Source organism: Solanum verrucosum, unplaced genomic scaffold (assembly GCF_900185275.1).
Source record: "Solanum verrucosum unplaced genomic scaffold, falcon-dt-bn FXZP01000170.1, whole genome shotgun sequence".
Taxonomy (NCBI): domain Eukaryota; kingdom Viridiplantae; phylum Streptophyta; class Magnoliopsida; order Solanales; family Solanaceae; genus Solanum; species Solanum verrucosum.
In genome coordinates, this window is record NW_026020395.1 from 252,039 (window position 1) to 266,385 (window position 14,347).

Consider the following 14,347-nt stretch of genomic DNA (forward strand, 5'->3'; position numbering starts at 1 on the left):
ATTGGTACCAATTTAGTGCTTTCGTTTTCTTGACCTTCACTTGATAAAATGTTCTATACACATTGTTTCTCTAGTATTAAAAAAGAATTTCTTGTTACATATAAGTTATAATAACTTTGTTTTTCTTCACATGAATATATCTTGCAATTCCTTTTTCACCAATATTCTATTATCTCACGATTTTTCTATATCAAATCAGTTATCTATTGACAATCTAACAGCATCATATTTTTTATCAACACCTTTACTTTATTGAATTTATTTTGAGAAATGATATAATTTCAAGTTATTATAAGAATATGATCAATTGATTGACAGTCTGAATTTTTACTTTATTAGTGAGTGTTCGATTTGATAAAAAAAAATACCAATGAGTACATTCTTAATTTCTTAAGGTGGTACTTAAATTGGACCAAATTTTGCAAAAAGTAAAACCGACATTTAAAATCAATGGTATGTCATAATCAACATTAATATAATGTTAGAAGAAATTCTAATACTTTATTGGTTCGACTTTGTTTGACATTTTTTTTTTATATTTCTACATTTGTATAATGAGAAATTTTTATAACTACATAAATTAAAGTTGTGGAGTCATAATTTTTGCTTCATGAATTCTAAATTTTAGGATAATATTATCAAATGCTGGTATCAGGTTCTGAATTTAATTAGTCACGAGCTTCTTAATACAAATACAAAATTTGAACAAAAATTAATTGATTCGCGGTCAAATCTATACACATTGAAGTCTAGCTTCACTCTGATATCGATATCATAATATGTTCGACTATAAATATTAAGAGCTTTATAATAATATAATATTATCATGATATACTTAAGATCATAAAAAAGATTAATAAATTTTTTTTATAATTTTATATCAAAATATTACAAATAAAATTCAATGAAATGAATATTAACTAGCGGCTTTCCCCATCAATCAATATTATAATGAGTAGAAAAGGACCATGCACGTACTATTTCATAACGCGTAAACTTATGTGTGTCTTATAATGAGTTTGACCAATTCTTTCACATAATATTCTTTCTCCAATTATTAGAGGCTATTATTCTTTTGGCAACTTAGCATTAAAAGTACGATTGACAATTTGTATTTTTATTTGGCATTTCGTTAGATGTTCGATTTCTATAATAGGAATTTAATACTTATTTAATTTGAATTTGTAATAATCAAGACTTTTAATTAAAAAATTACGTAAAAAAAATTACAAATTTTATTCATCTCATTATAATCTTCATTCGTATTATCAGGACATAACACCATTGACTCACATCCTGTGGTCTGTGGATACCCATAGTACTCTTCACTTTGACATTTTAATTTTCTTTCCGTCAAATTAATGTCATTTAAATTTTATAAAAAAAAATGGTTGGCAGTTTCCTCTGCTAGAATTGATTGTCATTAATTTTTATTATTTTAAATAATTCTTTATTTCTAACTTTTCATATATTATGTTTAATATTAAAAAATTAAAGAATAAGACAAAGAAATTAAAATAAAGAAAAAATTAAACATAATGTGCCAATTTTTAATAAATGAAAGTCCTTGAAGGTGCAATCGAGGAAATCAAATTTCTTCTCCCAACAAATATGAGTTATGTAGGTTATAACAAAAAATCAAAGCAATTTTCATAGTTTTTTTTATCCCAAAATAAAAATAAAATAAATATAATGATGGATTAATTGACTACGTATTTACTATTCCTCCAGTTCCATATTAGTTGATCACTTTTCATTTTGCACGGTACTTAGGAAATAAAAAATAAGAAGATGATTTTACAAATTCACCCCTTAAAAACTTCTTGGAAACTTTACAAACAAATGTGAACACTTTCAAAAAGAATTAATTGCAAGGATAATATAGAGAAAAAATCAATTAGTGTTTTCTTAATTTACTAAGGTGATCAATTAATAGAGTACGAGATAACTATATTTAATGTTTAACTAATATGGGATGGAGGGATATGTACTTATGACTAAAGTATCAAGACATCCACTAAAAGAAAGAAAATTAAGCTAAATTCCAAGTACTTTACTGAATAAATATTCATTAATTTGAGAGACAAAACAAACGATTGGAAAGTCAATTTATTAGGCCAGAAAGAACATGACAAATAAAATGACACTCTACTTTAATACTATATTTTATGTGTTCATGAATAAAGTATCAAGTGATACCACTAAAAGAAAAGAAAACAAGTTTGACTTCAAGTAGCTTACTGAATAAATATTCAATAATTTGAGAGACAAAACAAATTATTGGGAAATTAATTAGACTATTAGAAAGAACATAAAACATAAAATAACAGTTCACTTCAATATATTTTATGTGTTCATGAAGAATAAGAATAAAGTATCAAGATATATATATATATTGATCATTAGAAGAAGAAGAAAACAAGCCCGATTTCTAAGTATTTTTTAGAATAATATAAACTTCATACATGCGGGCACACAGAGGTAAAATTCTATAGAACTCAATAATTTAATTAAACTTAATTATTTTGTCTTAAAGAATTCATGTAGTATAATTTTTTTTCACTTAGACATTAGAATCGAGTAATTTGATACTCAAACTCAAAAATATTTAAATTTTAAATTCTAAATTTGTTCTTTATTTGTCAGCTCGTTCTTGACAAATTCGATTGAATTATGTTCATAATATGAAGTAAAAGATTTAGAACCTTTGCATTTCTATACAAAAAATCGATGCTTTATTCATAGGCTTGTTTAGAACGATATAAATGAAAAGGAGGTGAGAGAGAAACAGGACTTGAAAAATGAGCTAAGCCGTGCAAAAACACGGGAATATAGCAAATAAGCAAGTAGGTTTTCCGTCTACATACAATATTAATTATTGACATAAAAATCAAGTGTGGTTTACGACTTTACGTTATAATTGACCTATAATAAGATTGATTAATTTTAATGAATATAAATACCAGCACATGATTAATATGATACTTGCGTAAAATATCACCATCTAAAAGTAATAACCTACTCCTAATTAGTCCCGTGTCTAAATTTGTAACATCTTAATCTTAATTCTAGTCCACACAGATACATTTAAGTTTTAAAAGTAAAATTTAAGGATATGTCATCTACTTTAATTTTAATATGAAGATATATGGGTATATATGGCAAGATTTTACTGTTTCGAAAACTTAAATATTATTTTAACAAGTAAAAAAGAAGAAAAGAATTAGTAAATATGAAGAGTTTATTTCAATAATTTGTGTTCTTTACCGTAAAGAGTTGATAGTCTGTTTGACAAAGCTTCTCGAAATTCAAAAACACTCAAAATAATTAATAAATATTTATTTTTTCGAGAATTTTGGTGTTTGATTTAGCTTTTAGAAAAAAAGTAAATATTTTGTAGTAGTAACAAAATCCTTTGTGAGCATTTTTGGAACGTTAGCCAAAAATAAATTACTGCTAAAATATTGATAAATATTTTTTTTCAAATTGATTGATATAAACAACTACTCTTTTTTCTTTTTCGAAACTCACTTATGAATAAAAAAAAAACACTTTTTCAGATAAATTTTTTTTGAAAGCTTGAACAAATTACGTAGTATTAGTCATAAGTCGGTTTGTTTTTAGATTTGAATTTTAATTATTAAATATATTTATTTTTTAATTTACAATTATTTGATAAATCTAAATAGATTTAAATGATCACAATTTATAACAAAATTGTAATATAATTAAAATATCTATTAATAGGTTATACATATTAAAAATAATAATTCATCACTACTCTATTCACAGATTATCGTCGCCCACCATTATCCACTATCATTACTTATAACCAAAGAATTAAATTTTAATAAAAACAAACAGTCTTAGCTTAGTGAAATGAGTTTTCAACAGTGTAAACGTATGTCATCTTTAGTGTAAGTGCCCAAATTTTAGTGTTTAAGTGTTTTAAGAATCTGAATAAAATATTAAAAACATCACAAGTAATAAAGAAAAAAAAAATCTTAGAAAATTTGTAGTATTATAATGAAAAGATCCAAGAAAATAGTGTACTAGTCACTACCATCCAATCCCCTTAGTTCAAATTATTTTTCTTATCTCTTACAAAAAATAATATTTTCTTTGTCCCAATTTAGGCAACATATTTCATAAAAATATTTCTTCTATTCCAATTTACGTGACATATTTCATAAAAATATTCCCTCTATTTCAATTTATATATATTTCATTTTTCAAGAATCAAATAATTTCGAAATTCAAAATGTGTTATCTAAATTGGGACGGAAAGAGTACAAAATTGCCCCCTGCCCCATCACTCATCAGTACTCAGCACAGCAATTCAATCCTATAAATAAAAAAAGATTCCATAATGAAATATAACCCAATCTTCAATTTTCTCTTCTCTATTATTATTACTATACTATAACAAAATGCCAATAAGGAAGTGACTGAAGAGCTGAAACTCTTTAAGGATTTTTGTACTGTTTTTTGTACAATCTAATAGTAGCTGGAAATGAGCATAATGAAGATTTTGTTTCTTCAATCTCTGTTATTTTCTCTTTTTCTTGTTTTCTTCACAGTTTTAGCAGCAACTTCAAAATCTAAGCTCCCACAAGAAGAAGGTAACCCCATAGTAATCTTTTTCAGTTTCTACATGTTCCCATTTTGTTTTCTTGGAAAATGTCAGAAAAAGTTTCAAACTTTTTGTATTTTGAAATTTGCTGCTTAGTTTTTTCAATTACCCATATGTTCAGTTTGTTGGAAAATTGAAAAAGTTTGGAACTTTCTGTTCAGTGAAGTCTGTTGTTTAGTTTTTTCAATTACCCATGTTTCATTTTCTTGGAAAATTTCAGAAAAGGTTTTGAACTTTCTGTTCAGTGAAGTCTGCTATGTTCATTTTCTTGGAAAATATCAGAAAAAGTTTGAAACTTTCTGTTCATTGAAGTTTGCTGCTTTATTTTTAGTTTTTACTTTCTCAATTTCAATGTCTAAAAGTGACTCTCTATTTACTTTTTTTAGGAACTTTTTAATTTTTAACTTTCCAGTTTACACATGACATGTTTAAGAGCACAATATTAAAAAACATTTTGGTACATTTGACAAATCTTTTAATTGAAGACCATTTAAAAAGTGTTCTTTGCTTTTTTTTTAACTTCGTATCGAGTTAAAATAGGACAAGCATATTGAAATGGAGAGACTACAAATTACTCATATGTTTCATTTTCTTGGAAAATATCAGAAAAAGTATGGAGCTTTCTGTTCATTGAAGTGTTCTGCTTAGTTTTTTCAATTACCCATATGTTCATTTTCTTGATGTGCAGTGCAAGCATTGAAAGTGATTGCAAAAAAGTTTGGGAACAGAGATTGGGATTTTAACAAAGATCCTTGTAGTGGAGAAGGAAATTGGAGTACTGCTATTACTGTTAAAGGATTTGAGAGCTCTGTTGCTTGTGATTGCTCTTTTAACAACAATTCCACCTGCCATATCACCTCCATGTATGTTTTAGTCTGTTACCTATTAAATTGAAACTATGCTCTTCGGACTCTCTGAAAAATGTAGCAGCACCCGTTCGACTCATCCAAAAATGCACTTTTTTTGGAGGACCTGTCACACACTTGACTACATTTTTGAAGAGTCCGAGTAGCATAGAGGTGAAGATTTGATTTTTTTTTAAAGCAGCAACAATTGAATCTGCAGTTTTAAGTAGCTTCTTCGAAAGAGAAAAGATTAAAACTTTTCTTTTTACAAGTTTGAAAGGTTGAGACTTTTTACAAGTTTGAACTGATTAGTGTGTGAATAGGAAATGAAATGTGTGGACTTTAAGTAACACTATCTATGAGTTGACTGAAAATTGAGTCAACTTCTTATATGGCAGCCCAGCTGTAAGCCTGTAATGAGGTGTCTGTGGAGTGTGGACCCATGAACATAAACATTATTTTTGTAAAGTATTTCAAAACTCAAAAGACATTTCACTTTCAAAAAAATTCTCCAAGATAATTTTAAAAAAATACTTGTTGTAACAAATTACATGTCTTATAATTCAGGTTACTAATTCAATTTTGTTATGTATAATTACCTGTAATTAGTTTCTTTCTAGTTTCTAGTTATCTTGAAAAGTACAAATTATCTTTTGAACAGTTAGTGTAATGAAGTTAAGCTCTTTCTTCAAATTACCAAACAAATCAACATTGTATACTTCCTGTTTATGTTAAACTTGCATGTAATGCAATGAAGTAGTCAAAAACTAACACTAAATATGCCACAGAGCTTTGAAAGCACAGAATATTTCAGCAAATATTCCACCAGAATTCGCGCAACTTCGCCATCTTAAGCACTTGTAAGTCCTTGTTACAGCATTATTCACTCAATAGACTGAAGCACCTGATATTACTATGTTGAAAACTTAGGAGCTGCACTAATCCAACTAGTAAATGATGATTATGCAGGGACCTCAGTCGCAATTATCTCAATGGTTCAATCCCATTTCAATGGGCATCACTACGCTTGCTTGACCTGTACATACTATTTCTCACCTAAACTATTCTTCATTAGTGTTTAAATTTTCTCTTCTGGTTTAGAATAAGCAATTTGACATGAAAACACTTGTTATTTGAATGTGCAGTTCTTTCATGGGAAACCACTTGTCTGGTCCATTTCCAAAAGTTCTCACCCGAATTACGACGCTTAGGAACCTGTAAGATTAAATATCTTCTGATGCCTACTAGTCATTTTCAGTGTTGTATACTTGCACTTAATCTGTTTTACTATTGAGTTTAAGTTTTATTTATGACTGCATAAAGTATTTACACAATCGAGTTTAAGTTCTATTCGCTGACTGTATAAGTAATTACAAGTAAAATCTCTATGATAAACACTAATTGGTAACCTGATAAAAATGTTAAACTTAAGTCATTTACCAATTCAATATGGAGATCCATTGATTCAACATATATATTATACTGTAATTTGGTACTGAAGTGAGAATCATATTATGAAAGTGCGGAAAAAAGATCTCTATATGTCATGTCTGTCTGCAACAACAACATACCTAGTGAAATCTCGTAGGTGGGGTTTGGGGAAGCTAGAGTGTACGCAGAACTTATTTCTTCCTCGTAGAGGTAGAGAGGCTGTTTGTGAAAAACCTCGGCTCAGGTAAAACATATCAAAACAAATTTCTCTTTTCCTAAGGCATTTTATTTCAGAAGCTAGCTGCTGCTCTGACAAGAACTTTTGATCACCTATATTTGATTCCATGAGAAATAAAATACCTCTTCTATGACTTTCAATACAGGAGCATTGAAGGAAACAAATTTTCAGGAACGATACCTCCAGAAATCGGCAACTTGGTTCATATGGAAAAACTGTAATTCTCTTTTTCCTATTTTAATTTTGTTCTGGAAATCTTTATTCGTTTCACGTTGTTTAATGCATCTGTGCCTTAATTCTCAGCGTGTTATCATCAAATAAATTAACTGGAGCTTTGCCAGCCACACTAGCCAAGCTAACCAACTTAACTGATATGTGAGTTCACAGTTTTAAACTCTTTCTCATTTGGTCATTCCTTCTGTCCCTTGTGAATTGTGATGGATGATCACATAATTAACTTTGGCGATATATTAGGAGGATAAACGACAACAATTTTACTGGAAAGATACCAAAATTTATCAGCAGCTGGACAAAAATTGAGAAACTGTAAGCTTTCTTTTTTCTTTACTTTTCAGACTTCAGTAGATGAAGTCTAGTTTCTAGCTTTAAAAAAAAGGGCTTCCCGGTGCACTAAGCTCCCTCTATGCGCGGGTCCAGGGAAGAGTCGGACCACAGGATCTATTGTACCAGCCTTAGCCTGCATTTCTATAACAGGCTGTTTCCACGGCTCGAACTCATGGAAACAGCCTCTTTCTGGAATATTAGAAGTTTATACCCCAATTTTTCCTGCATATTTACAGTTATTGCTGTGATCTCATGAACCTCCAATTATACTATAATTTTTGCAGGCATATACAAGGTTGTTCTCTTGAGGGTCCCATTCCTTCCTCTATATCTTTCCTGACAAGTTTAATTGATTTGTAAGCCAATGTGAAACTCCTTTTTGATGTCATTTGTGGTTGCTTTGAGAAGTAAACTAATTTGTTATTTTTTTCTTTCATGAATTTCAGAAGGATCAGTGATCTAAAAAGTGGAAAATCTGGTTTTCCACCATTAGATAACCTAGAATCCATAAAAATACTGTGAGTTTCTTTACCTTCTCTGCCTTTAATGGACTGCTTGAAGGACAGTTCATTTCGATTTCGGAATCAATTTCTGATCAAAGATTCTGAATTCCTCTCGTGCAATGCAGAGTACTAAGAAATTGCTTAATTCATGGAGAAATGCCTGAATATATTGGGGAAATGAAGAAATTGAAGACACTGTAAGTTTGAAAAAAATTCAATCACTTTTTTTTTTTGGTTCAGTTTTCCTGCATGTTGATACCTTTTCTGTTTTCATGCTATATAGTATATACACATTCTTCAAGATTCTGAATCTTTTTTAGCTGAAATTTGTTTTGCCATGGAACTTACTATTATCTGCTTTGTGATTTTAGGGACCTTAGTTTTAACAGCCTGTCTGGTGAGATTCCATCAACTTTTGTACACCTATCCAAAGTAGATTTTATGTAAGTGGATATTCTTCAGATATCTTTATTTCTTTGTAGCCAGATGCTTATTAATATTAGGCTTCTGTTTTTTTCTTTTCTCTTATTCTTCTGGTACTTTGCAGATATTTGACAGCAAACAAACTTACTGGACTTGTTCCTGGATGGATTTTAAACAGAAACAAGAACATGTATGTGTTTTCGCAACTTAATTCTTACTCCCCTTTTTAGTCGGTCCCAAAAAGAATAACACATTTCCATATTTAGTATCAATTTTGACTTTAAAATGCTCACAAACATCGATGACCTGTTTTAGACCACAAGTTTTAAAAGTATTTCTTTCTTTCTTTCTTAAACTCCATGCCAACTCAACCAACATCACATAAATTGAGATGTATGGAGTATAAATGTGCAAAAAACTTGATTGCTCTTAAAAGTTTTCGCTTACTGACCTACATGCTTTTATGCAAGTAGAGGCTTTAGAATGTATTCAATATTGAGTAACCTATTTTTTTCAAAAAAAGAATGGCGAAAAGGAACTAAAAAATGTAAAAGATCATCTCTCAGCTTCAAAAAATTATTAGTTATGGACTGCTAAACGTCTAGTCTAATTTTGTTGTCTATTTTGCTTCACAGAGATGTTTCAAATAACAATTTTACATGGGAAACCTCACCTTTTGAATGTCCCCGTGGAAATCAGTAAGTTGTCTGATAAAATTGTTTTTCTTCATTTGACTTATTTGTTTGTGATAATTTTCTAACAAGAAGACGATTTATTCAGAAACTTGGTGGAGAGCTATTCTGCATTGGGACAAGAATCGTAAGACTAATGTGCCTATAATAAATTTATCTGTTGCACTGATCTTACAGAGGAAACTATTGTTCCTTGAGTTCACCTATAACTAAGAGTGAACTCTTACATACAATAGAAAACTTTTGTAGCACTCTTAACAACTTTTCCTTTTGTTTTCTGTGTTGCAGAAACAAAATTCATCCTTGCCTGAAGCAGAATTTCCCTTGTTCTGAGCCAATAGATCGGCGTAAGTAAACTTTTATGTGTCCATTTCTGTAATTGATAGCACAACAAAATCTGTCTCCTGTCACATAAATAGGTGTACTTGTAGTGTGAGGTTAGCTAGTGGCAGAAAATATAAACAACAACAACATAGCCAGAGTAATCCCACAAGTGGGGTATGGGGAGGGCGGTGTGTACGTAGTCTCACCCCTGTTAGAGTGGGTTAGAGTCCTACATTGGTTGGGGAATGGATTGGTAGTCTGCTTATATTGACTTGGGTAATCCTCCCCTCATGAGCTAGCTTTTGGGGCTGAGTTAGGCGCATGTGTCATATCGGACTCCTAGTAACAACAAATAATACAATTTATGAGTTTGGGACTGACTGCTGTCTTCTGATCTGTCCATTGTGATTTTCTGCTGAATTCTTGTTAAGAGTGCCCTTGTCTACTGGTTTGCAGAACAATATTCTATGCACATTAATTGTGGAGGCAAAGAGGTAACCATCAGGAATGGTACAAAATACACAAACTTTGAAGCTGATTTAGAACCCAGAGGTGCTTCTATGTATTATTCAAGACATAACTGGGCGTTTAGCAGCACAGGAAATTTTATGGACAACGACGTTGAGTCTGATGTCTATATCAATACCAATGTCTCTGCCCTGCAAAATGTCAAGGCCCCTGAACTGGAACTATACACTACTGCACGTATATCTCCCCTCTCCCTCACATATTATGGACAATGTCTAATGAATGGAAACTACACTGTCAAGCTCCATTTTGCGGAGATAATATTCACAAATGATACTTCATTCAACAGCCTTGGAGAGCGTATATTTGATGTCTACTTGCAGGTACATTCATGCTCTGGGGGAAAGTGAAATGTGTGTGAATTTCATGTTTGCTGCCACCAGTGTATTTATTCAATCTTCTTGAGACAGGAAAATTTGGTGTTGAAGGATTTTAACATTGCAAAAGAGGCTGGTGGGCCTGGTAAGCCCATTGTGAAGACGTTCACTGTGAATGTGACAAGCCACACGCTGAAGATACATTTTTACTGGGCAGGAAGAGGGACTACAGGAATTCCATTTAGAGGGGTTTATGGTCCTCTAATTTCAGCTATATCAGTTGTTAATAGTATGTTCCTTTACTCTCTTCAAGTTTATATCTGTCTTGCTTACAGTTGTATGCTCAATTCTTCTTTAATGAATGCCATAGGGACATAGGACATTATTCTGATGTACTAGTCCTTAAAAAAACCTTTCTGAGACCAAATGACTCTACATACCAAGGCTTAATAAGTTTTGTTAACCATCTTGATGTTATAAATTCTATTCCTACTGATTCATTATGCATCTAAAACCACTGTCAACATATTCTTTCAGGAAGTTAATGTGTATCAGAACCTAAGAAACTTCATATACCTTTAAATTTCATGATGCATTTCGAATACAGTGGGGAGACCACTTATAGTGTCCACAGTTCAGTTCCTTAATCTTGTCTGGTAGTGGAAGCATCAAGACTTATACTAAGACTTCAAAGGAAAATGCTTCAAATTGCATATGCAAGTCAATTAAAGCTTGCTAAAATCATCACAAGTTTTGAGATGTCATATTATTTTTTCCTTTCCGTGCAGATTTTCCCCCTCCTCTGCCTGCTCGTCTGCCTGCTCATCTGCCTGCAGATCAAAAGAGTAAAATTAATGTTGGCATACTTGCCGGCATAATCGCTGGATCAGTATTTCTTGTCCTTCTGATTATTGGTATCTTGTACAAGGGAGGCTGTCTAGGCAAAAATGTATCTACTGATAGAGGTAATAACTACAAGTATTTTACTTTTTGAAAGTTTAGTATCCATTTATTTGACCTATGAGTCAGCAATAATGTTCTCAAGTTAAATGCTAAACTACATAATTACTTTCTAGCCAGTATTTCAGTTCATACCAAATTATATCATCTCAAATACTTGAAGTTATGCTTTACGTTCTATTGACTTGCTTGTTCATCTCATCAATCATTTATTCATTTTAGGCTTTCAAAAATCACTAATGGTCTGAAGCACTTGACCAAAGTTTATATGAACCTTGAAGAAACATAATGTTGTAGCCATTAGCTTCCACTGAGATACTTTTCCTATTGAACAGAACTTAAAGGGCTGGATCTACAAGCTGGACTATTTACTCTCAGACAGATCAAAGCCGCGACAAAGAATTTTGACCCAGCAAACAAGATTGGGGAAGGTGGTTTTGGTTCAGTTTATAAGGTAATCATCTTTTCCTTGTCTATTTTAAATCAAACACATAACTATAAATGTCATTATATTAGCATGAGAAGGATCATAATGGCATGATGCAGATGCCTCTTAAGAGAGAAAATGAAAGACTAAAATCTTAAATTTCATAAACCTTCAAAGGAAGTGTGAATTTTCGCCTGTAATGAGGAGACTGCACAGGAAATGCTCTATTACCATATGTGTTTATATATCCCTGAGAAGTGGAGTAATTTACTGATCTTTTTCCATTCAACTAAGATGGAGATTTCTTATCTTCGCGACATAGGATTCAATCTATTATAATCTTACTTGCTGATCATAAGCTGCAGAAGTCTGAATAGAGTTTTGAATCATGACTTTTGTACACAGGGTCTATTATCTGATGGAACAGTAATTGCGGTGAAGCAACTTTCTGCAAAGTCAAAACAAGGAACTCGAGAATTTTTGAATGAAATAGGGATGATCTCTGCTGTACAACATCCAAATCTTGTAAAGCTTTATGGATGTTGCATTCAAGGAAACCAATTATTGCTAGTCTATGAGTACATGGAAAATAACTGTGTATCTCGTGTTCTTTTTGGTAAATACTTCCTAACTCCGATCAATCAAAATATGTCTGCTGCTTATGCACTTGACATTGTCTATCTAACTGAGCTGGTATATACAACTTTTTCTTTTTGTTTGTCTTTCTCTTACAGGCAAAGGTCCAATTGGCAAAATGAAATTAGACTGGTCTACTCGGAAAAAAATTTGCCTAGGAATTGCAAGAGGTTTAGCATATCTCCATGAGGAGTCGAGCCTGAAGATAGTCCACAGAGACATCAAGACCAGTAATATTTTGCTTGACAAGGACTTCAATCCAAAAATATCTGATTTTGGCTTGGCAAAACTACATGAGGATGATACTACCCACATTAGTACCAGGATTGCAGGAACTGTGTAAGTATTATGAAACTAGTTCCTCTTGTTCCGATCCCATTAGCAACAACATTTGGTTGATATGTTCCATAGAAAATGGCTCAACATTTAATCCACTCATTTATCTTGAAACACTCGTGGTACTGTTCTCATCCGAAAGCAACTTTGCAGGTATAATCTGCCAAAAGTAAAGCAAGCCAAGAACTTATTACCTGCCTAAAGAAACTCAACTTTTCTAGATATTAAACTGCCTTTGTAGAACAGTAACATAGAATTTTATTCGTCAATGGTAAAACCACCTCTCTTTCCTTACCATATTTGTAACTCATTGGTTTGCTAATTATTAGCACCTCAACGTCTCACTTCGGTCATAATTTTACATTTTGCAATTCAACATAGCTATAGGTGAACTTTCAAGAAAATATTTTCTTGCTACTTCTAATTTTAAGAAATGTGAAGATTGTTTGTATCAGAATTCTCTGTAATTAGCAAGTAACTGTATTAATGATGAGGAAACCAAGATCTAATAAGTTGGAACATCTTTGGTATTTGGTGGTACAGGGGTTACATGGCTCCAGAATATGCGATGCGAGGCTACTTAACTAGCAAAGCAGATATTTACAGCTATGGAGTTGTTGCATTGGAGATTATTAGTGGGAAAAGCAATACAAATTATAGGCCAACGGAAGATTGTGTTTATCTTCTTGACTGGGTAATTTTAATATTTCTCTCTACAACAATAAAGCCAATGTAGTCCCAAAAGCGGGGAATTTCACTACTTCTCTCTATTCGACCAAATATCTGGGCTTCCATCATCCTTAAATCACTTCACCTTCTAGTTTCATCTCAACCAGAGAACGTTTTATCAACATTCCGAGTAAACTAATAGCATCTTATTAATCTTCCCCTGCATCAACTTGTACATTTAGAGCCAAAGTACTTTAAAATTGGCTTTGGCAAATGAACATGTCATACTTTTTTAGTACATTAACTGTTCTTCATTTTCTGTTTTGATTAGGCTTATGTTTTGCAAGAGCGCGGGAGTATATTGGAATTAGTTGATCCAGACTTGGGTTCTGACTACTCGTCACAAGAAGCAATTGTGTTACTGAATGTTGCCCTTTTATGCACTAATGCAGCTCCAACACTTAGACCAATAATGTCTCAAGTGGTAAGCATGCTCCAAGGCCAAACTCTTGTTCAGGATGTCCTTTCTGATCCAGGGATGTCAACAAGCGGTTCAGGATTCAGATCAACGAGAAGTCACTTCTGGCAAACTCAAAGCCTAACTGATGGTACGCTTACTGATTCCACTCTCCCAACTGGAAATGCAGAAGAAATTGGCATTCTTCAAAGAGTAGAGCCTAATGTATCTAACAGTTAAACAAAATGTCTGTTAACACAAGCAAGTGTATATATGAACATCAAAATGATTAATGAAGATTAAGTTTAGTCTTTACAAAACTGCTAACTGGTCCTCCTTTTATAGTATTTCATTTGTTTATTTT

At 31.8% G+C, this 14,347-nt stretch overlaps 1 protein-coding gene across 1 annotated transcript; it reads left to right on the top strand.

The window, feature by feature from the left end:
* The first annotated feature begins 4,396 nt into the window (after positions 1-4,396).
* On the top strand, positions 4,397-14,323 carry LOC125839237 (probable LRR receptor-like serine/threonine-protein kinase At1g07650). The gene is made up of 24 exons (XM_049518206.1): positions 4,397-4,622; positions 5,322-5,496; positions 6,267-6,338; positions 6,448-6,516; positions 6,624-6,695; positions 7,293-7,364; positions 7,451-7,522; positions 7,622-7,693; positions 7,996-8,067; positions 8,158-8,229; positions 8,340-8,411; positions 8,586-8,657; positions 8,762-8,827; positions 9,273-9,335; positions 9,418-9,456; positions 9,618-9,676; positions 10,110-10,504; positions 10,592-10,787; positions 11,287-11,463; positions 11,794-11,912; positions 12,291-12,501; positions 12,620-12,860; positions 13,401-13,551; positions 13,858-14,323. Exons 1-24 carry the CDS (start codon positions 4,514-4,516, stop codon positions 14,221-14,223), a joined length of 3,084 nt encoding a protein of 1,027 aa, XP_049374163.1. The 5' UTR covers positions 4,397-4,513; the 3' UTR covers positions 14,224-14,323.
* Positions 14,324-14,347: the final 24 nt, after the last annotated feature.